Genomic DNA, 22188 nt, shown 5'->3' with positions numbered 1-22188 from the left:
GTCTAGATTGGACTTGCTGTATTTATTTGTAAATGTTCAAGTTTGCATTCACTATGTTGTTTTGTTACAATCAAACTACCCTAGACATTGCATCCAATCAGGTTTTCCATGATGTATTGTTATCCCAAACCGATTGATATTGATTGCCATTTGTCATTTTATTTGGGGACAACAGCCGATTTAAAGTAAAGAGAAGGTGTTGGCGTTTTACAGCAGCTAAAGAAGAAAACAGGACTTAGAACAAAGTAGCAAGATGCAAAAAATATTTTACTTGCTCACAAACGTGCAGCAAGGAATGAAAAACTGATTTTCATTGATTTTTCATTACCATTAATAAAACAATACATGTCTTTTATAGACAATTTTCTCCACCAAACACAACTACTCAGCCTAGTAAGTTGTGAAACATTGCTTGTACACTAAACAAGCCAACTAAACACATCATTCACCTAAACATATCAAGCTGTCATCAGCTTGTTCATTTTCAACTAAGATTAATTACAATGTACCTAAACAAAAAACTTGCTATTGCCGCAAGCATACCAGCTGCAGCATGTTTACAAGCTGCATGCTCTTCAACAAAAATTATCACAGCAGCATGGTTGGTCAATTTTCAACAGATGGTTACTGCTAATTCCTCTAGCCTGCAAAAATTTTACTTGGAAAGCATTCGTTCGAGGTTCTTAAGCTCTCTTCAATTTCAAAAGAAATCACTGAATAATCATAAACAAATAAAAATGAAGAGAAAAATTTGGGACTTCCAATATCTAATATCATGAACCACGTCGTGCTAACTCTGAGAGCAGCATTTTTTCATATTACTTTGGGATGACAAGTTCTAATCCTCCAAGAAATTAAAAGCTTGGGTTAACAGTAATTCAACATTTGAGTGGACAAAAAAAGAGCGCGACTCAAACCAAACTACCATAAAGTCAAGTCCCACATTGCCATGGAAAAGCAAGTAGCAGCTTCACCTTATGTTTATAAGGCAACTTGTAGCAAAGTTTTTAACTCACGGAGCCGTGTGATGAGCACAGAGCGAACTATTCTTTCGCCTTTTACTAAAGAATACCGTGTGCTCGTCACTTTAAGCGGCATACGCCAATTTTTGGAAGGGCATTCTTTGTTGGATGCCCCCATTCCGATACAAGTTCTTAAGCTTTTCTACACTTCCCTATTCCGTAGGAATAACCAATGTTGGGAATTCTTTGTATTAAAGATTTGGTATTTCCACCTTCAGTTCTGTATCACGCTTAATAAGTTTGTCGAACACATTGTCGAAGGAAAATGCTGGAAATCGATTGGAGCTTTAACTTGTTTGGATGGATTCTTGGAATAAGCTTCAGTTGTCAGCTTCCAATTTAGCAGTTTAAATCTTTTGCCATTGAACTTGATCACGTTGACTGCTTTGCTTTCGATTTTCCCATGACCAAATGCAAGCAACTGTGTTCTAGTTCAGTAATATGAATAGATGGATATTTTACTAGTTTCTTCTTCAAATTAGCGAAGAAATGTAACCAAAAACCATAGTGGTGAAATCTCTCAATCCCAGCTTTGTTCTAGTTCGTATACCTTTTGAACATCAATCACCTGGAAATGTTTTCCCAAAGTGAAGAAATCTCTCAATCCCAGCTTTGTTCTCTTTGAGCCCAAGATTGTAATTTCACCAGTGCTTCAATATCAAGAGGGGTGGTAGCCAGACCTTTCTAAGTGACACTGAATTCTTTTCAAATTCTGATTTGAGCTTATATCTAGTTTGCTTAAGAGGCTGAGAGTGCTCACCAATGAGATGGGCATGACAAAATAGAAGCAATGGATCCCTCTTCAATGAAATGAAAGATAAAGCCTGAACTGTGAAATCTGGCTGTTTACTTGATATACAACTAGGAAATCTAAACCTAATGGCCATTGATTGGTGCTTCCACTCACTGACCTTGTGGTTTTAGCAATGTTTGTTAATCTGATAAACCTACTTCCTCAACCTATGAAGTTATTTTGTTACAATCAAGCTACTCTAGACATTGCTTCCAATCTAGTTTTCCACCATATTGTCCCAAACAGTTTGAAATTAATCCCCATTAGTCATTCTATTTTCGGACACCTTCTGTTTTAGAGAAAAGAAATGGTTACTGCTAAATTTCCCTCTAGCTTGCAGAAAATTTCACTTAAAGCTAGCATTCAGTTACAGGTTCTTAGCTCTATTATTCAGTTTCAAAAGAAATCACTGAATAATCTCTATTCTCAACTCTGTTTAGAGTTCCAATATCTAACATCATGAATCACGTGGTGCTAAGTATGAGAGCAGAGTTTATTCTTACTTTGGGGATGATAAACTTAAAAGCTTGATTTGATAGCAAATCTACAATACAAATGGATAAAACTTAAAAAGAGTGAAGGCTTCAAATTAAATTACCATAAAGTGAAGTCCCACATGGCTCTGGAAAAGCAGGTAGCAGCATCACCTTATGCTTATAAAAGCAACTTGCAGCAGAGCTTCAAACTCACGGAGCCGTGTGGTGAGCACAGAGCGAACTATTCTTTCGCCTTTTACTAAAGAATACCGTGTGCTCGCCACCCTAAGCGGCATACGCTAATTTTTGGAAGGGTACTTCTTGTTGAATGCCCCCATACCAATTCTAGTTCCAAATCTTTTGTACGACTTGTCAGTCAATTCAGTGATGAAACTCAATCAGTGATGTAATAACCAAATTGTGTAATACAATCACTTTATATAAGTCCCATTAGAGTAAAACTTTTTTAGTATCTTCACCACAGCTTCAATATTAGATTTTTGAGGTTGGTAATCCAAAATCGTCTCTGTCATTGGGTATATCATATTGTTGAGACCACTCTGCAAGTTTTCATACTTTCTTCTGCTTTGGGGAGATTGGGCTAGTTGTTGCCTGGTGAAGGCTAATCTTGAAAGAGAAATGGATAGACTAGGACCTTGTCGAGTTTAGCTTGGATGGATGGAATTTTAGTTCATAATCCAAGACATGCAAGGTAGGTCTCATGCATAGGATAGGGAATTCAGTTTCTAGGTGGCATCCTTCTATGTTGATTTTTGTTTATTGTGAATGTACCTTGAGTTGAAATGTTTGGAAATGCAGGGAATGGTGGGGGGTATTACGAGATTCAAGAGGTGATATACTACTTGTATTTCTTCTCCTTAAGCGTTATGGAGGTTAAGATTGTAGGATTGTGATAGGATCCGTGGAACATATGGACGTTGAGCAGGCTGACTTACATGCTGTCAAAGTTACCTCAGAGAACTTTCAAGGCCTAGGTTGGTGGCTTTCATTGCACTGTTGCACCTGCATAAGGTTTCCCCAAGTGGGAGAGCCTACGTCATAATTTGTGGCAGTTAGGGCCTGCGTTTGCGCTACCCATTTCTAATTTGCCAAAGTTTTCTGTGATGGGTGGTGTAGTTAAAGTAGCAGAAACAGGGTTTCTTAAATTCTAATGGAACAGAAGAAAAAACCTGATTGAGACCTGTTTACTTGCTATAGTCCAAAGCCAATGCATTGGTCCATTCAGTCACTAAATGACCTTGTAGTTTCAGCAAATGCTTGTTTATGCAGATAAACCTACTTCCAGAGTTTTTAAAAGAATTACCAAGAAACAAACCACTTTTTGCAACTAGTTGCTTTCCATTGAATTCCTTGTTTGCTAGTTCGGATTTGCTCTCTTTATTTGTGACTTTCAAGTTTTGCGTTCTCAATCATGAAGTAGATTTGTTAGAATGAAGCTGCCCTTGACAATTGCCGTTCTATTGGGAATGGCATCCGTTTTAAGGCATTCATAACGGGTTCATAGCTCTCTTCCTCAATTTCAAAACACATCACTGAATAATCTCTAGACTCTCGACTTTTAATTGGTAATTGATTAAAAAATTTTAAAAAAAATGTAGTGAAAGCTTTAAGAGTTATCCTGAATCATGTTGATATGAAGTTATGCAATGAATAAATAAATGCCAACTATGAGAGCAGAACTTATTCTTTACTTCGGGGATGAAGGATGAATCCTCCACAAGTCATGGATAAAAACTAAAACGAGTGGATGCTTCAAATCGATTTACCATGATTTCAATTCCCACTTGGTAACCTTTGACTGATTAAAACTAAATATTTTATCATATTTATGCCATTTATTTAGGGATTGAGAAATTTGAGTATTAAAACTAAAATCTACATTTACATATAAGCATATAATATATTGGCATATAACAGTAACAGAGCAAAAATGATATATCTGTCAATATGGCACTACAGAAGTAACCTAACTTCAAAATGCACATGCAAAATACGGAGTCATGCATTATCTTTTCTTGCTACATATATTAACATCAATATGCCTTCATCATTGAATTGAATATATGATCATTGGATTTCCATATTTTTATCATGTGAATTTGTAGTTTTGCATGCATCCCAAACGCCCCCGTGGGTAAGCAATCAGTAATTACAAAGTATGGTTCTAAAATGTATGCTCAAGGTGAAATGATGGTTTAGTATTCCAGCTGAGTGCTCATGAACTCTCTTATTTAAATGTCTAAATTATAGTTTTGAGTGTCTCTCTAAGCATCTGGTTTAGATTTTTCAGCCTCTTGCTGTTGTTTCCACTGCTCCGGGGTCAGAGCTTTCTTTATGGACAGGGCATGGATTTGCTTCATCTCCTCCTCGAGAGCAGCATTCACAATTCGGTGCCTTTCCAGGAGCCTCTTCCCTTCAAATTGCTCTGATACAATCTCAATAACAAAACTTGCACCGCACCTGATACATTCAAACCTCTTTGTAAATTTCCCAAAAAATGAGAATGTATTAGTAACTTAAATAGAATAAAGCTCACCCTCCAGATGTATCGATTACTTCCTGTAACACAGAAATGTAAAAATTAGTTTTGTGAGAATATAGTATTAGATAAACATGTATCAAAATGGGAAGTAAATCTTAAGGGTTTCGCCAGTCCAAATAATAAATACAATGCATATGAAAGCAAATTTTCTAAAAATTAAAGTCAGGAGTCGTTCCCAATTATTCTAGCAATACACAAAGCTGATCAGGAAATTTATCAAGGAACTACGAACAACAGAGCCAAAGGGACCCCACCAGGCAAAGAATCATGTTTTGAACTTGTAACCTTGTACTTCATCTATATTAATACGTAAAAAGGCTACTATTGTCATTAGATACCAACAACCTTCATGCCGCATCCTCATTTCAGCCATATGAATAGGATGAAGGATTATGTTATGGGTTCAAAATCATTTGCGTATATGGCACTACATTCTACCCCAGTGGAAATAAGGAAATATGAGCTTATGGAAGACGTCCCTCATAAATCACAAAAGAAGAAGATGATGATGACACTTCAAAGAGGACTGTACAACAATAAATGGGGTGATGACTAGAAAACACCATTTTTTACAGCCAAAAAGCCCATTGGTGCTTAAACCTATTTGGAAAATCAACAATAAACATCTTCAAGTTGATCTTGATCATAATCATTTGGAAATTGGAACCTAGCCAAAAGGATACAGAATTTCAAAAAAGCTTGCAGCACATTTAGTTCTGCTTCTTATTGAATGCTTTCAAATAAACGAAGAAGTATCACTACCATATTCAAGCAATGCAAGCACAGCCAATGAAAGAATTGCAAATCAGTGATCTTACAGTCCTTCCTAGTCATACGAGGCAACAAGAAAAGTTTATTTCCCATAAAAACTCAGACAATCGTACGTAAGAGATATATCGACAAGAAACTAGAAAGGCATCATACTCCTCACTAATGTCGACCAGCATATGTAAACATGAACCTTGAATATTGAGACCCAGTTTAACAAAATAACACTGTCAAGCTTTCTCCAAACAAAAAGGAAAATTAGTTTAATTTTCTCTTCTCAAGTGAACCAAAGCCAATATGGTAGGGTACTATTCTCGAAATCACTAAAAACCTGGATCCAACAAGCTGTAAAATTAAGAATAATTCCGAAACAATTTTCGACACAATATCTTTCTGTATAAACGTACGAAGGTACAACAATGGATACATATGAAGAATGAGCTTGTGACCCGGAAAATCTGCAAATTATGGCTTGAGTTGCCTTGTGCTCAAACTACACATAGCATCTAAGTTAAAAACTTAAATGTGCCCCAATCATTCCAAAAGGATGGAAACTGAGAAATCTTTCCACCTCAATAGCTTGAAATAAATGCTTCTTTCTCATTCAACCAACTTCACTCTTAAGTGAACCAACAAAAAATTTAAAGAGTGAAAAAAGTATCTCAGTAAAATTCATCAAAAACAGCATGGCTCTGAACTAATCATCAATTCATAACAAGAGTTCCCACAATGATTCCACAAAAATTGAAGTTGTACCCGATATCCCCGTGAATGTAGCACAACTTATTTTAACTTAAATTGATATTTGACTAAAATATAATTGTTCTACATTCTAAGTAACATCATGCAAATCCCCCCCCCCAAAAAAAAAACAGATTTTTAATCAATTTTTCATAAAAATTGTTCCTTTGAAAGCAGAAAAGCAACAAGCAAAAGCATATTCATGGGTTTACTTATTTGTGGAAACATGATTAGGGAGGATAAAAAAATTAAAACCTACAACCCGCTTTAGATTTTTTTTCTAGAAATTTACAACTTAGATAGGAATAAATTATAGATATAAAGGTGAATGAAATATAAGGAAGAAATGAAAGGAGGGTTACCAGATGAGAAGGCTTCAATTTTGAAGTCAATGAAGACTCAACTTGTTCCTTCGTCACTCCCATCTTCTCTTTCTTTCGCTCTGTTTCTTCTTCTTCGTTTTGTTTCCAAGATTCCTTTACCACAGTATAAATTCAATTGAAGAATGAAGTTAAAAGAAAGATTCGATTTTTGTAAAAAGAAAATTAAAATTCGATTTTGGTGGAGTCAAACATCATGGACTTATATGCCATTTGCTATGCAAGGCCTATCCGTTACTATAAGCCCATCATAATTTTTTGGCCACAGCCCATTATGAACTTAGTTGAAGTTATTTAGGTCATTTTTAAGAAAATCAAACCTGAAAGTTAGTTTCCTTGGTTATCTCTCTCTCTCTCTCTCTCTCTCTCTCTCTATCTTACAAAAGGATTTTAGTTAACATTGTTTCAAAATTAACATTCAAGGGTTCAATTTGGCAATTGTTCTTTTTTTCTTTTTAATTTAGCCCATAAATTTAGCATTTATTCTCACATTGGAACTTGAATTTTTTTTCATTGTTCCACATTGGGGTTTGAATTTTTTTTAGTCCAAGTTAATCTCTGATATTTTTTTTGAAAATTCTAAAATTCAAACCTTAATGTGGGAATAATTGTCAAGTCTAAGGACTAACTTAGACAAAATAAAAAGTTTAAACTCCTTACCTATTTTAAGCCTTAATGCAAGAATAATTATTAAATTCAAAAATTAACTTCAACTAAAAAACTTTAAATCCGCAGTTATTACCATATTCACACAAATAAGATATCCATTCAATAAATTAATCTCAGAAATCGAATTGATATAAATCAATGAAGTTGATTTAATCAAAATTTCAATTTATTCTATCTAAGGAACTCCGTTTAATTTATTCATTCATTTTATGGGTTTAGGATTTTTAAATATTTTATATATATATATTTTCCTAAATCAAATCAAATTTTATTAAATTTAAATTCAGTATTTCAGTATACAGTTGGAATCAAACATCCACTAAAGCAGCACCTAGCAACAACATATATGGATTTGGCTCTCCTATATCTATTTTCCAATATAAATTTAATCATAACTTTTACAATTTATGAGCGGATTTTACATTTTCAACTATGACATTTAGATTAATTTTTAAGTTTAAGTTTAGTTTAGCCTAAAAAATGATTTTACTTTTATCCAAGCCTAGTTTAATTTAAGAAAGATAAATTTGAGCCCAATCCGGTTGCTCATATTCTGCTTTTAAATTAATTTTATTTAAATTTTTAAAAATATATATATAATGCACTAGATACACTAAAAAGGTTAAAATAAAAGTTTTCTAATACATTAAAAATATATTAAAAATATTTATATTAAAAACACTACTATAAATATAGTAAATGTTTTATTATATTAAAAATAAATATAATAAATATTTTATTGTATTAAATATAATTTTAAAATTTTATATTTTGGTTGGGTTATTTAGTTGGGTAATTTTTTTTAGATTTGGGGTAATAAATTTGATTGTTATTGAATTAGTGATTTAATATAAATTTAAATACATATAATTATTATTTAATATATATAACTAATATAATTTCTTTTATAACATAAAATTTGAGCTAGACCGTCTCGGTAAAAAAGATTTACTCAAAGCCCAACTCATATAAAACGAATATTAAATTTTATTTAAACCCATTTTAAAGCCTCGTCCTTTATTAGATTGTCTTCATTCTTTATATTATTCAAATTTTAATATTTTTATATTTAAAAATCATTTTGATTCTTTTTGAAGTAAAATTCATTTTGATTCTTAAAAGAATATATAAAATGATTTTTTTAAAATTTATACCCTTTCATTATGAAATACCAGATATCGTATACTTAAAATTGCAAGAGAAAAACAATGTGTACTCACAAAATTTAAGAATACTCTGACTTCAATTATAGAAAAATGCATCCGAGCTGAAGTATAAAAGTGCACATAATTCTTGAAGTAATAAATAAATAAATAAAATTTATTGCAAAGATTAAATTATAGGGATGTTTAAAAGTAATGTTTTTATTTGATAATAGATATGATTAAAAATAAATGTTTAATGATAAATTTGGTCATTAACGTTTACATATTTTGTCAAAATGATTTTAATTGTATTTTTCATCCTTTTTGGCCATCCATTTTGTTGTTTTTATTTTCAAGTCGCTTTTTTAACAAATTTGATGAAAGTACCGTTAAAAAATTAACGGAATGATGTGAAATATTTTGATGAGATGTAATTTATTACTTAAATAACCCAATAAGATAATTACATGTGAAGAATCATAAAATAAATCATTCATGAAATTAAAAATAATAATAACTCTTAACTTAAAGAAAATAAATGTCCTAGACAAAAAGATCCTATGAAGCTTCATTGTTTCCTGGGATTGGCTTTGGTAGTGGCGGAACCAGGAAATTAGAAGTACTATGTAACAGTCAATTTAAACATACAAACAATCGATTCAAAAGAAGCAATATTCCAACATGACGATCGATTTAAACATATAAAAATATATTCAAAAGAAGTAGTATTCCAACAATTAAGATGAAATAGCTACTATTTGACTCGGTCAACTATTTTTTATTCTATTTTCATAGGAATGATCATTACTTCACAAGCTATCGTTTGATATAATTTTAAATAAAGTGACCAAAGTTTTCTTCCTCCCGTTCACTGTGGCCAAAACTTACTATAACATTATCTAACTATTTTTGTTTCATTTTTACACTTCTAACAAGTTAGAATCTGTCTCCTAATCATTTTCTATCCAAAAACATACATATTTCCATTAATTTTATAAGCTTCCAAGTTCCATCAATATCCTTTAATGGCAACTTTTAATATACTTAATAAAACAAAAAACTATTGGTACATATATGTAAAACAAGTTTCAAATATTCAAAATCTATGAAAAGTTTGAAGGAAAACATACCTTAGACTTCAAATTTGGAGAAAAATGATAAAGAAATTTTTTCCTTCTTTTCTTGTTAAGCACCAATATGAAGAAGAAAGATGATAAAAGTCTCTTCATCTTTTCTTTTCTTTTCATATATATACTATTATATTACTTATAAAATATTATTATGTTAAGTAAATTATTAAATAAATATTAATTTATTATTATTTAACAAAAATATCATTCAAAAGTCATCATGAGTAATTTAGCTTCTTCAAGAAGATTTTCTCTTTATTTTTATCAAGAATAATTTTTTTAATATTATTTTTAATCTTATAAAAATATTGGAGGGGCCTACTTATATATTTAGGAGGGCTATAATATATATACAAAGGGGAAAATTACAAAAATCTTAAACCTTGGGGAGCCTACTTATTTTTTTGGGAGGGCTATAGTGTAAATTTATAAAGGGCTAAATTGAAAAAAATTAAACTTTGGGGGGGCCATGGCCCCCTTGGGCCTCAACGTGGCTCAGCCACTGAATTTATGTTACCTTAACATCTCTCTTCTCAAGGCTTATGAATAACTCTTCCATGGCATGTATGCCTCTACTATCAATGTCAGTAACGGCTGAAAAAGAATATACCCGGAAAACAAAAAATAGAAGATAGCTTATGTGACATTTCGACGATGAGATACTGGACTCCGGATTGGGAACTTTCTTTTAGTTGTTCTTCTTTAGCCAGCCATATCAAAATCCTGCAAGAAGTTTGCAGTTTGTCAATGTCTATACATCCTTTTTATTACTTCATGTATGTCGAAAAGCTAATAATGGTCACTAAACTAACTATAAATACGACAAAGGAAAGCGCACCTATCGAACAATAGTATAGCTATGGTGAGTAGGGAATATCGTATCCACGAGGACTAAAAGTACTAGTAATTAACATCTTCTTATTATCTAGCCGACAAATTGGGGTGATGTGTTTTAATCTAAAATTTATTAAACTAATCTAACTATGAACGCAATAGAGAATGAATCAAGGAAATAATCAAATATTAACTAATGAGATAGACAATACCAAGGAAAGAATTCACCTAGACTTCACCTATTATTATGAATCTGAATTAAATGATTTATTCAATTGTGTCTTGATCCGTAGAAATCCCTAAATTATGTTAATATCTCTTTCGAGAGTAAGAACAACTGATTCTAGGTTGATTAATTGAAATCTCTTTCTAATTAAAACCCATATTGTCGCATTAACTCGATCTATGGAACTCCTCTATTAGATTTGACTCTAATCCGGTAGATTTATGTCGTCCTATTTCTAGGATTGCATGCAACTCCACTCAATTATGCTAGATCTACTATTAAACAGAGACTTTTACTCCACTAAAATAAGCATATTAAACATGAATTAATATTTCGGGAATATTAAAACAAGAAATAAGCATACATAATTGAAAAAAAGAATCAAGTATTTATCATGTCAATCAGAAATCAAATAATAAAATTCATCCTCCCTAGGTATCTAGGGAATTTAGTTTATAATTCTGAATAGAAACATCTCCAAGTTAAAATAACCACAAGACATAAAGAAACTCAATAAAACTTTGAAAGAAATTAAAAAGAGATCTTCGATCTTGATGGAGATCCATTTTCGAGTTGATTCCGATGGAGATCCATTTTCGAGTTGATACCACAAAACTCATGAAGCTATATTCATCAATTCACAAGGTGAATAAATCCACAGTATCACTTATACATATTATCCCAAGCTTAGTAGGATTTTATATAACTTTAACTCTTCCAAATTTCTTTATTTTCATTTGCATTTATTTACTTTCCACACTTATTCCATATTCATGACACACAAGTCATAAACATATCATTCAACCATGGTCACAAGCTAGTGCATTTAACCAAAGCCTTTTTCGAATTGATCACATGATAAGTTATTTCATAAGAAATTGCATAGTTTAAACCTTACCACTTTTTCATGAGCACTAGCATATTTTCACTTAAATACTTACCAATTTAATGCATCTTATAAATAATCATATTACCATTCAACCAATATGTTGACACTTGCCTAAGCATCAAGCAACAACACTTGTTAGCGTACTTGCACATATTACATATAAATTCAACATTGATAAACTTATTTTCTCGACATGTCACACTTGAGTTTATTACTCGTCTCAACATACATAATTTTCTTGTATCAACATATCAAAGATATCACATATTTACATGTCATGATACATATCATTCTCTTGTCGTTTCTTCATAAACATAAATCATTCATTTCATTATATCAATATTTCATGTATCATCATTTTCATGAATTTCGTGTATATTTATTCCAAGAGTTCATAATCATGAATATACATAATTATCGGAAGTTTCATATACATGTATTTTCCATGTCATGTTTCAATGTATCAATTAAATATCATTTCCATGTATTTCGGTATATATCGGTAATAGTTCATTTCGAACTCATGTTATCTCATATCAGAACTTTTCCAATTGAATCATTTAAAATATCGATGGATACAAAGGTAGTACACATGAAGTGTATGAATCTAAAATCCATCAATTCATATTCAGGGGTACTCATTAGAGCACATAATCAGAAAGCACTCTCTCGAGCCATATAATAGGAAGCTCATGTGAGCCATGTAACAGGAAGCTTATCCGGGCTATAACAGGAAACTCATAAAAGTTTAGCAGAAAGCTCATGTGAGCTTAACGGGTAACTCCGAATAGCTATTATCAGGAAGCTCCGAATAACCATATATCAGGAAGTTCAAGCGAGCCATAACGGGTAGCTCATGAAGTGCCATATATCGGGACGCTCATAAAGAGCTGTGGTATGTCTGCAATACATACAGGATCAATATTGATCATATAAAAGGACGCTCACAAAGAGCTGTGGTATATCTACAACACATGCAGGATTAATACCGATCGGGATGCTCGCAGGAACCATATAACAGGAAGCTCGAGATGGCTTATACCAGGACGCTCTTTCGAACTATGGTGTGTCCGTAACATAGGCATGACCATATCCAATACGAGAAATCCTGTATCTATCGAATTTCATTATTCAAACGGGATTTAACATTTATCAAGCTTTGTTGAATATGTAGTCAATTTCATACATATAGAAATTACACAAGTCATATGTGCAACATTCAATTCAATCATATAAATATACACACAATTTAGTTACACGAACTTACCTGGCTAAATTGTAGAAATACCAAGATTCAGGGGTATTTTGGTAATTTTCCATTTTCCTCGATTTTCCACCCGATCTTGATCTAAATTAATAATTTCATTCAATTTATTAATTTAGACAATAAAAAAATTCATTTCCTGCAATTTGGTTATTTTTGAAATTTTTACAAAATTATCCCTAAAATTTTACTTTTATTCAATTTAGTCCCTTAACTCAAAACATGCAAATTAACCATTTTAACAAAAATAAAGCTATCAAAATATTCATGACATTCAATACAACCCATTTTTGCAATAAATTCACAACAAACTCTTTTATTTTTACCATTTCAACAATTTAGTCCCTAATCGAGAAATTCATCAAAATCACTTAATAAAATACTTTTAATTAACAACTAATATCTCAAATTCATCATTTAACATCAAGAATCATATATATTCATCAATGAAAACATCCAAAATCTTTAACAAAATCAAAAACAAAGGTAAGGTTTAATTGAACTTAATTGTAACAATCTTAAAAATATAAAATTACAAGAAAAATGCAAGAACTAGACTCACATGCAGTAAAAATATGCAAAACCAGCTTAAAATCTCTTTCCCATGATTCACTTTATTTAATTATGAAGAAGAATGGCCTAGAAAACTTTAGAATCCATTTTATTTAATTTTAATTTCATGAAATTTACAATTTTGCCCTTGATTCACTTTGTTTTTATTTATTTCTCTGCTTGTGTAGCCTCATTCCTTTACTTTTGGCTTATTGCTCCTTAAGTCCTCCCTTATTTATTTATCAAGCTATTTAATCAATTATTTCCTATAATTCAAAATTTCGCACCTTTTTCAATTTAGTTCTTTTTAATTGATTAACTACTAAAACGTTAAAATTTTCTAACGAAACTTTAATACCACCTTAAAGACACTCCGTAAATATTTATAAAAATATTTACGGCTCATTTTATAGAAACGAGGTCGTGTTACCTCATTTTCTAAAACCACTTGAACTAGGTTTTATCACTTGAACCTAATAATTTATTACAAGACATAAGTTATTAATTCAAGAATCTCTTTAAAACCATATTTGACTCGTAAATATTAAATAATAAAATTTATGAGCTTACTCACCAGATTTGGTGGTCTCAAACCACTGTTTCTGACACCATTGAAAATTGGACTATTACATAAATTACCAAACTAGAAAAAATAAACAAGTGCTGGGTTAAAAACAATTACATCAATCGAGAACTATTCAAGAATAAAAATGAGCTTCTTCTCAAAATATGAATTTAACTGTTCAAGCTCAACCAACATAGAACTAAATAATAATCAATATTATTATTTTTTGATTTTTTTATTTATTTATCTAGAACAATCAAAAATAATTTAGCAAATTAAACAAAATAGCATAGTTAAGCAACTAACGAAATCAAATCTCGATAAAAAGAGAGTCAATAAAACGGGAAAAAGTCTCAATGAAGAGATGAGTTATGGGATAACATTAATGGGTAAATAAAGAAATCGTGTGTTAGGCTCAACGAGGTTCACTAAGGTTTAATTAAAAGGTAGGTTTTTTATAGGATAAGTGGGTTAAAACCTAAGTGCATTTATCATCCCAATAAATCAAATCAAATGTGTGGTCTCGACATGTATAACCGAAGCAAGTTCTAGAATAACAAATCAGGTTGACACACTCATAACCAATAATAAAATGAGCAAGAAAAATGTATGCTCTAAAGGCTCAAAATCTCAAAAAAATCATGATTTTTGATGTCAAACTTGTAAATCTCAAACTTCAAAATAATACTTCAATTTAGGAAACAACCAAAAAATTTTAATTTTTAAAAATAACTTATCATGCTTGATTATCTCATGTATTAAAGTTTAAATCAACCAATACACAATTATCGACAAATTAATCTAAAACACATCAACAAAAATTCCAAATCGACAAAAAAATCTTTTTAATGGAAGTATGAGAAAATTACTTAAATACAAGACATAATTCAGGGATTTTTCTAATAATCATATAAATAACCTCCCTAGATTAAGATGTACATGGTCCTTAATGTACAAACAAATATAATCACAAGATAAGGAATAACATAAGAAAGGAAGAAAACAAAAACCGACATGAATATTGGATGAAATTGCCAAAATGGTGAAAAGCGAATTGTAGACAAATCTAGATGTAGTGCATAATTTTGAGCAAACTAATAAGAAAATAAACACAAATAGTGAATAAGATTAAAAGGTTACTTACTCGATTAAAAACAACCATAAAGATAAAAATATAGTTCAAAAGATAAGAAACAAAATAAGTTTAGGGAAATAACAATAAAAAGAACTAAAAATAACAATAAACATAAACATAAAAGAAAAATAGAAAGAACACTAAAAAGAAAATAAATAAACTCAATGGTCCTCATCGTTAGAGGCGGTGGTGTCATAAGTTGCCTGTGCTGACGAGGATATACAGAGGTGCTGACAGATCTACTGCAATGTCGCGTCAATACTGTCGAACTTCTAAAAGCAATACTGCTCAAAGCGAGGGAACCACTCGGAGAGGTCCTCTAAGGTAGTGGCAGAAGAAACAGGACTGTGACTCAAATGTGGAAGATGAAGTGGGTCCTCGTGATGGAAAGGGATATCATCAGTGAAGTCCTTGGGATCATCCTAAGAGTCAGAAAGAGATAATCAGTATTGAGGAGGATCCACTCCACGAATTCGCTCGATCATCCTCATATGGGTAATACTCGATATTCCTTGTGGGGACATCTGGCTGATGAGTGTAATCGAGAAGGACTGCTTCGGTGTGTCGGTGGTACTGACGACTCCGGTGCTCTCTTTCCTACCGGTCAATGTGTGAGCCAAGAGGGCATGAATATACCGTAAGGCTGGAGGGAGAGAAGTCGCCTTCGAACGACTTTCGTCATAAGGTCTCGTACTCCCCGTGAGATCTACCAAACAAAGAGATGACGAGTAGTGGATGTGCCGATGTAGGCATAGAAAGTTCTCAACACTCATGAACTCTTCAGTGTAAAGTCCTAAGGTCGCGCTAAACTCTGGGATACTCATATGTTGTGCCATTCTACCGAGTCTGAAAGTGATGGTGCTTGGCTCATCATGAGTCTTCATCACCTACTGTAGAGTAAATGTAGAACAGAACTCTAAAGTCAGCTCCATGTATGTGGGCTCGACGATAAAGAAAAATCAGTCCCACGAAGCTGTGGCAATGATGGCGCTCACACTATCTGCTAACTGGACCTGCTCTAAAGCGGCCCAATCAATACAACGGCCTAACTCAAGTGGTCGCAGTCAAAGAAGCTGATATAAGTCCTCCTGGGGACCCGGTGAAAATCATATGAATGGATGGCGGGTATCGGCGGAAGCACCTGAAGAGAAGGGTGCGCCCAAAGTCTTCCGCTTTTTTGAAGCGGGAACGACGACTTTGGACTTGCCTCTAGTGTTCGTCATGGTGTACTTGAAAGATAGAATAATCTAATATCAGTAAAACAAGAATAGAAATATCACCAATTAAACAAATAGAGAGGCCTACGAATAAATGTGAAAATAATAAAAAATTACGACTCTAATTATCTTAATGTGACGAATATAAAAAATAAAAGTGGCCTAGATGGATAATCCATTCCTAAAATCATATGTACTAATACCCAAGCATGCTAAAACTAAGGACTAAAGTTATCAAATAGGCATACTAAAGCACGAAGAATAATACAGGCATGGAACGAAAATAGATAGGACGAAACGAAAGCTAATACGAACGATAATAATAATAATAATAATATTAATATTAATAAAAAAATAAATTAATATGGAAAAGAAATAATATTAAAATAATAAATGAAACCTAATGACAATGAAAACTAAAGTTAGTAATAAAAACCAGAATAATAAGAATAATAAAGTAATAACAAAAAAATAAATATGACAATAATAATTAAAATAAAACTAAAACTAATGGTACTAAGAACAAAAGAATAACATGAAGAATAATAATATTAAAAATAGTAATAAGTATAATAAATAAAAGTAAATAAATAAATGAAAATACAAAGATTAAGGGCCAAATAGTGGAGATGACGGTGGTTAGTGGTCGGAGTTGAGGGACGGTAATTGGTGCTGGGGGACTGCGCACGGTGCGAAGAAGAGGAAAGGGTTATAAGGGAAGGGCACGAGATGAAGGGGAAGGGAGGATGGAAAATGGGCGACGAGGAAGGGCTTTGGCTCAAAAGTGGGTTGGTTTGGTCGGTGATTGGAGGGCGTAGGGGTCGAGGTGGTGAGGGGAAGAGTGGAGGGGACGGGCGCAGATGCTCGATGAGGGAAGGAGAAAATGGGTCGTGTGTGGCTCACGAGATGAGGAAGGGAGGAAGAAAGGAGAAAATAAAGAGAGGGCGTGAAGGTGGTGGTGCGAGGGAGTGGCGATTGATCTGGCGAGGAGAAATGACGTTTGGAATTGGCCGGAGTTGCAAGGGAAGGTTGACAACGGCTAGGATATTGAGGGTGGGAAAAAGATAAAGGAAAAGGAAAGGGATTAGGGTTTGGGGTTAAAAAGGCGACACAGTTATGTGAGGCCCGTGTTGGGCCACACGGTCGTGTCACTCACTTGAGTGGTTCCTTTTTAGCCCGTGTGTGTTTAGAATACGAGCCTAGTTTTCACACGACCTGGGACACGCCCGTGTGTCCAGGCTGTGTGGCATACATGGCCGTGTCGCATGGTCGTGTGTGATCTCCTTCATTTCTCCCACACCTGTGTGAGGGCCCACATGCTGGTATGGCTCGGTCGTGTCCCGCACACGGCCATCTCTCTTGCCCATGTAACTCACTGACTTCAAATAAAATAGAAAAAATTATCTCCAACACTCACACGGCCTAGGACACGCTCGTGTGGACTAATTTAGGCCGTGTAACCTTCGATTTTTTTAAAATAATCCCAAGATCCACACGGCCAAGGACATGCCCGTGTGTTCAGGCCGTGTGGGTCACATGGCCATGTCGCTAGGTCATGTAACTCACTGTTGAACCCCTTATTGTGCACACTGTCTGGGATATGCCCGTGTGTCCAGGCTGTGTGGTCAATTTTTTTTAAATTAATTAGTTTTAAAATAACATGAAATAAAATTAAAAGAGTTAGCAATGTTAACACTAGGGTTGTCTCCCGAGAAGTGTTTATTTAAAGTCTAAGCTCGACTTACCTTATGCACGTGCAGTCAATGTGGTTCGTGGAGCCGAAGCTCCTCTTCTCGCTATTAATTCTATTATTAAAATAAGGCTTAAGTCGAGTACTATTTACCTTAAATGTGTCAAATTTAGAATGATTTACCTTGACTGTACCGTAGGGAAAGATGTTCAATACAGTAAAAGGGTTTGATCCGTTTGCATCAAGCTCTGAAGTGGCAATTCGTGGATCCGTTTTATGTGGCAGTACCTTTTCCCTAACCTTAAATTGGTTCATCACGTTTAGATGCTCATTATGGCATTGTTTTGGCTCTTTATCGTGTATTCTTGATTTCTCCTTGACATGTGTTCACCATTCATCTAGTTCATCGATTTGTAACATTCGTTCATCATAAATCATTCTATTTTTGTCGCATGGACTAAAAACGTGGCTCTATTACATTTTTTCAAGGGGTTTCCTGCAAAGAAGGTTGAGCCACATGGTTACTCACATTAACAGAACTTGTAAAATCATCTCAATCATTAGATGTTCTAACAGAATCAAGAGCTTGGAGAGTATTCATTTCGTCACCTACACGAAGTATTATTTCACTTGTACCAACATTAATAATTGTCCTAGCAGTTGCTAAAAATGGCCGACCTAGAATCAAAGGTACGTCACTATCCTCATCCATGTCTGAAACAATAAAATCAACTGGGAATATGAATTTATCAATTTTTACAAGTACATCTTCAATAATAACCCTAGGAAATCTAATGGTTCGATCTGCTAATTGAATACCCATCCTAGTTTGTTTGGGTTTCCCAAGACCTAGTTGTTGAAACATTTTATTGGGCATGACATTAATACTAGCCCCTAGATCAGCTAAGGATTATAAATATTCAAACTACCAATTAAACAAAGAATAATAAAACTCCCAGGATCTTTCAGTCTGTTGGGTAGTTTATTTTGCAATATGGCCGAACAAACTGCATTTAGCTCCATAGTCTACGAATCATTTAACTTCCTTTTGTTTGCTAAAAGCTCATTTAAAAATTTGACATAATTCGGCACCTGCAAAAGAGTTTCAACAAATGGTAAGTTAATATGTAATTTTTTCAAAAGTTTAAAAAATTTACCAAATTTTTCGTTCGTGTGGTCTCTCTTCGTCGAGTTAGGATATGGAACTCGACGTTTATATTCTTTGGCAACCTGCTTTTGTTTATTCTGGCTTACCTCAACCTTATTGTTATTTACCACAATTTCTCGCCTTGGTTCTTGTTTAGATTCAACTAACCATTCTTCATCTCGCATAGTGATTGCATGAAGATGCTCCCTTGGGTTAGTTTCGGTATTGCTAGGTAAACTACCTTGTGGTCTTTCTGAGGTTAGTTTAGCAGGTTGACTGATTTGATTCTCGAGTCCTTGAATTGACGCTTGCTGATTTTTAAGTACTGCTTCAGTGTTTTGGAAGCGGGTCTCACACTGAGATAAACTTCATCAACATCTCCTCGAGGTTCGACTTTTTCTCTTGCTGGTAAGGTTGTTGTTGGAAGCTCGGAGGGGGTTATGCTCTTTGATTTCCTTGACCACCCCAAGAGAAATTGGGATAGTTCCTCCAACTTGCATTATAGTGGTTACGATAAGGGTTATTTTGAGGCCTATAATTATTACCCATATAATTAATTTGTTCGTTCTATGTGCTAGAAGCGAAGGGTAGACATTCTGGATTATTCATTCCTCCTCCATTTGTATCGCATTGCATCACCGGATGTACCTGCGTAGAAACATATAAACCATTAATTTTCTTATTTAATTGTTCTACCTGATTTGATAACATGGTGTCTGCATCTAAATTGAAAACATCAGCTACTTTCATCTATTTCGTTCTCGTAACTTGCCACTAATAATTATTCAGTGACATCTCCTCAATAAATTCATAAGCCGCTTCGAGTGTTTTATTATTCAGAGTTCCACCGGTTGCTGCATCGATCAATTGTCTAGTTGAGGGATTCAAACCGTTGTAGAAAGTTTGAACCTGTAGCCATAGAGGTAAACCATGGTTAGGGTACATTCTCAATAAATCCTTATAGGTCTCTCATGCATCATATAATGTTTCTAAATCAATCTGCATAAAGGAAGATATGTCATTCCTCAACTTGGCAGTCTTAGTCGGTGGAAAGTACTTCAGTAGGAATTTCTCTGTCATTTGATCCTATGTAGTGATGAAATCTCATGGTAAAGAGTTCAACCACTGTTTAGCTTTGTTCCTTAATGAGAAAGGGAATAACCGTAGGCGAATGGCGTCATCAGTAATGCCATTAATCTTGAAAGTACGCAGACTTCCAGAAAATTAGCCAAATGACTATTTTGATCTTCGTCTTTCAAACCATTGAACTTAACAAATTGTTGAATCATCTGAATAGTGTTTGACTTCAGTTCAAAATTATTTGTAGCAATAGTGGGTCTCACAATACTCGAATCAGCCCTAGTTAGAGTGGGCTTAGCATAATCTTAAATAGTACGAGCAACAGGATCTAGTTTTACAGGATTTGTAGCAATTGCAGGAGGTAGTTGATTATTCTATTTATCACTCATCTCCTTAGTAATAATAATGTCCTCTTGTTCGTCTACTATATTCTGTCGACTTTTCCTTGCTTCTCTACTATTTCTACGAGCTGTACTTTCAATTTCACTGTCAACTAACAATGGTCTCGACAGGTTTCTTCCTGTCATAAACTAGAAGAACTTGCTAGAAGCAAATAAAAATAAATAAATTAAAATTTAAAAATTAAACTAAAAACAAAAATAAAATGCAATAAAAATAAATGACTAAATTAATAAAGTCAAGTGTTCTTAATATTTTAGTCCCTGGTAACGACGCCAAAAACTTGATGGTTACTAAACTAAATATAAATACGACAAAGACAAGCGCACCTATCGAACAATAGTACAACTATGGTGAGTAGGGAATATCGTATTGGGGTGATGTGTTTTATTCTAAAATTTACTAAACTAATCTAACTATAAATGCAACAGAGAATGAATCAAGGAAATAATTGAATATTAACCAATGAGATAGACAATACCCAGGAAAAAAATCCACTTAGACTTCACCTATTATTATGAATCTGAATTAAACGATTTATTTACTTGTGTCTTGATCCGTAGAAATCCCTAAATTATGTTAATATCTCTTTCGCGAGTAAGAACAACTGACTCTAGGTTGATTAATTGAAATAACTTTCTAATTGAAACCCCTATTGTCGCATTAACTCAATCTATGGATTCTCCTATTAGATTTAACTCTAATACGGTAGATTTATGTCGTCTTATTTCTAGGATTGCATGCAACCCCACTCAATTATGCTAGATCTACTCTTAAACAGGGATTTTTGCTCTACTGAAATAAGCATATTAAACATGAATTAATATTCTGGAAATATTAAAACAAGAAATAAGCATACATAATTGAGAACAAGAATCAAGTATTTATCATGTAAATCAAAAATCAAATAATAAGATTCATCCTCCCTAGGCATCTAGGGAATTTAGTTCATAGTCCTGAGTAGAAACATGTCCAAGTCAAAATAACCACAAGACATAAACAAACTCAATAAAACTTTGAAAAAAATTAAAAGGAGATCTTCGATCTTAATGGAGATCTGCTTCTGAGTTGATTCCAATAGTGTTCTTCGAGTGTTTTCTTTGATCTTCTCTAATTGCCCCATCATGTCTTCTTCTAATGGGTATTTATAGACTTTAGAATGCTTAGAAACCCTAAAAATTAGGTATTTCTGTGTATTTGGGAACCAGGATGTGAAATCGACACGGGCTGCGATATGGGCATGTGTTCAACCCGTGTGGCTCACACGGGCGTGTGCCCAGCCCGTGTGGAAATGCCCAAGTTGTATGGCTCCTGAAAACAACTTTATTTGTCCAATTTTGGCTCGTTTTTTGCTCTTTTCACTCCCAAATGCTCCCTTAAGTATAGAAACATGAATTTAAAGGATTAAGAGAATCAAATTCACTAATTTGCATAATTAATCATCCAAAAATGCATTAAGAATGGGATTAGAATAGGTTACTTTTATAGCTTATCAGCTAACTT

General features: G+C 33.4%; 1 protein-coding gene and 3 non-coding genes across 4 annotated transcripts; 3 read left to right on the top strand and 1 right to left on the bottom strand.

The window, feature by feature from the left end:
• The first annotated feature begins 1018 nt into the window (after positions 1 to 1018).
• On the top strand, positions 1019 to 1135 carry LOC128039373 (U5 spliceosomal RNA). Its single transcript, XR_008193877.1, has one exon. It is a non-coding gene; the product is annotated as a U5 spliceosomal RNA (small nuclear RNA).
• A 1372-nt stretch (positions 1136 to 2507) lies between these two features.
• On the top strand, positions 2508 to 2624 carry LOC128039384 (U5 spliceosomal RNA). The gene has a single exon (XR_008193889.1). It is a non-coding gene; the product is annotated as a U5 spliceosomal RNA (small nuclear RNA).
• Positions 2625 to 4362: 1738 nt separating this feature from the next.
• Positions 4363 to 6890, bottom strand: LOC105787902 (protein BOLA2). The gene is made up of 3 exons (XM_012614503.2): positions 6726 to 6890; positions 4849 to 4871; positions 4363 to 4772 (listed from the first exon to the last, which is right to left on the bottom strand). The coding sequence occupies exons 1-3, from the start codon at positions 6786 to 6788 to the stop codon at positions 4577 to 4579; spliced, it is 282 nt and encodes a 93-aa protein (XP_012469957.1). The 5' UTR covers positions 6789 to 6890; the 3' UTR covers positions 4363 to 4576.
• Positions 6891 to 20131: 13241 nt separating this feature from the next.
• On the top strand, positions 20132 to 20238 carry LOC128039434 (small nucleolar RNA R71). The gene has a single exon (XR_008193937.1). It is a non-coding gene; the product is annotated as a small nucleolar RNA R71 (small nucleolar RNA).
• Positions 20239 to 22188: the final 1950 nt, after the last annotated feature.

This window comes from Gossypium raimondii, chromosome 2 (genome assembly GCF_025698545.1).
Source record: "Gossypium raimondii isolate GPD5lz chromosome 2, ASM2569854v1, whole genome shotgun sequence".
NCBI lineage: Eukaryota > Viridiplantae > Streptophyta > Magnoliopsida > Malvales > Malvaceae > Gossypium > Gossypium raimondii.
This window is presented reverse-complemented; position numbering and strand designations above follow the sequence as displayed.

What these genes read in the sequence shown, in the direction of transcription:
- LOC105787902 (XM_012614503.2), bottom strand. Translation starts at nt 6,788, where the DNA reads ATGGGAGTGACGAAGGAACAAGTTGAGTCTTCATTGACTTCAAAATTG. An exon ending in AATTGAAGCCTTCTCATCTG is followed by an intron (nt 4,872 to 6,725) that starts GTAACCCTCCTT and finishes TCTGTGTTACAG; the next exon opens with GAAGTAATCGATACATCTGG. An exon ending in GTAATCGATACATCTGGAGG is followed by an intron (nt 4,773 to 4,848) that starts GTGAGCTTTATT and finishes TGAATGTATCAG; the next exon opens with GTGCGGTGCAAGTTTTGTTA.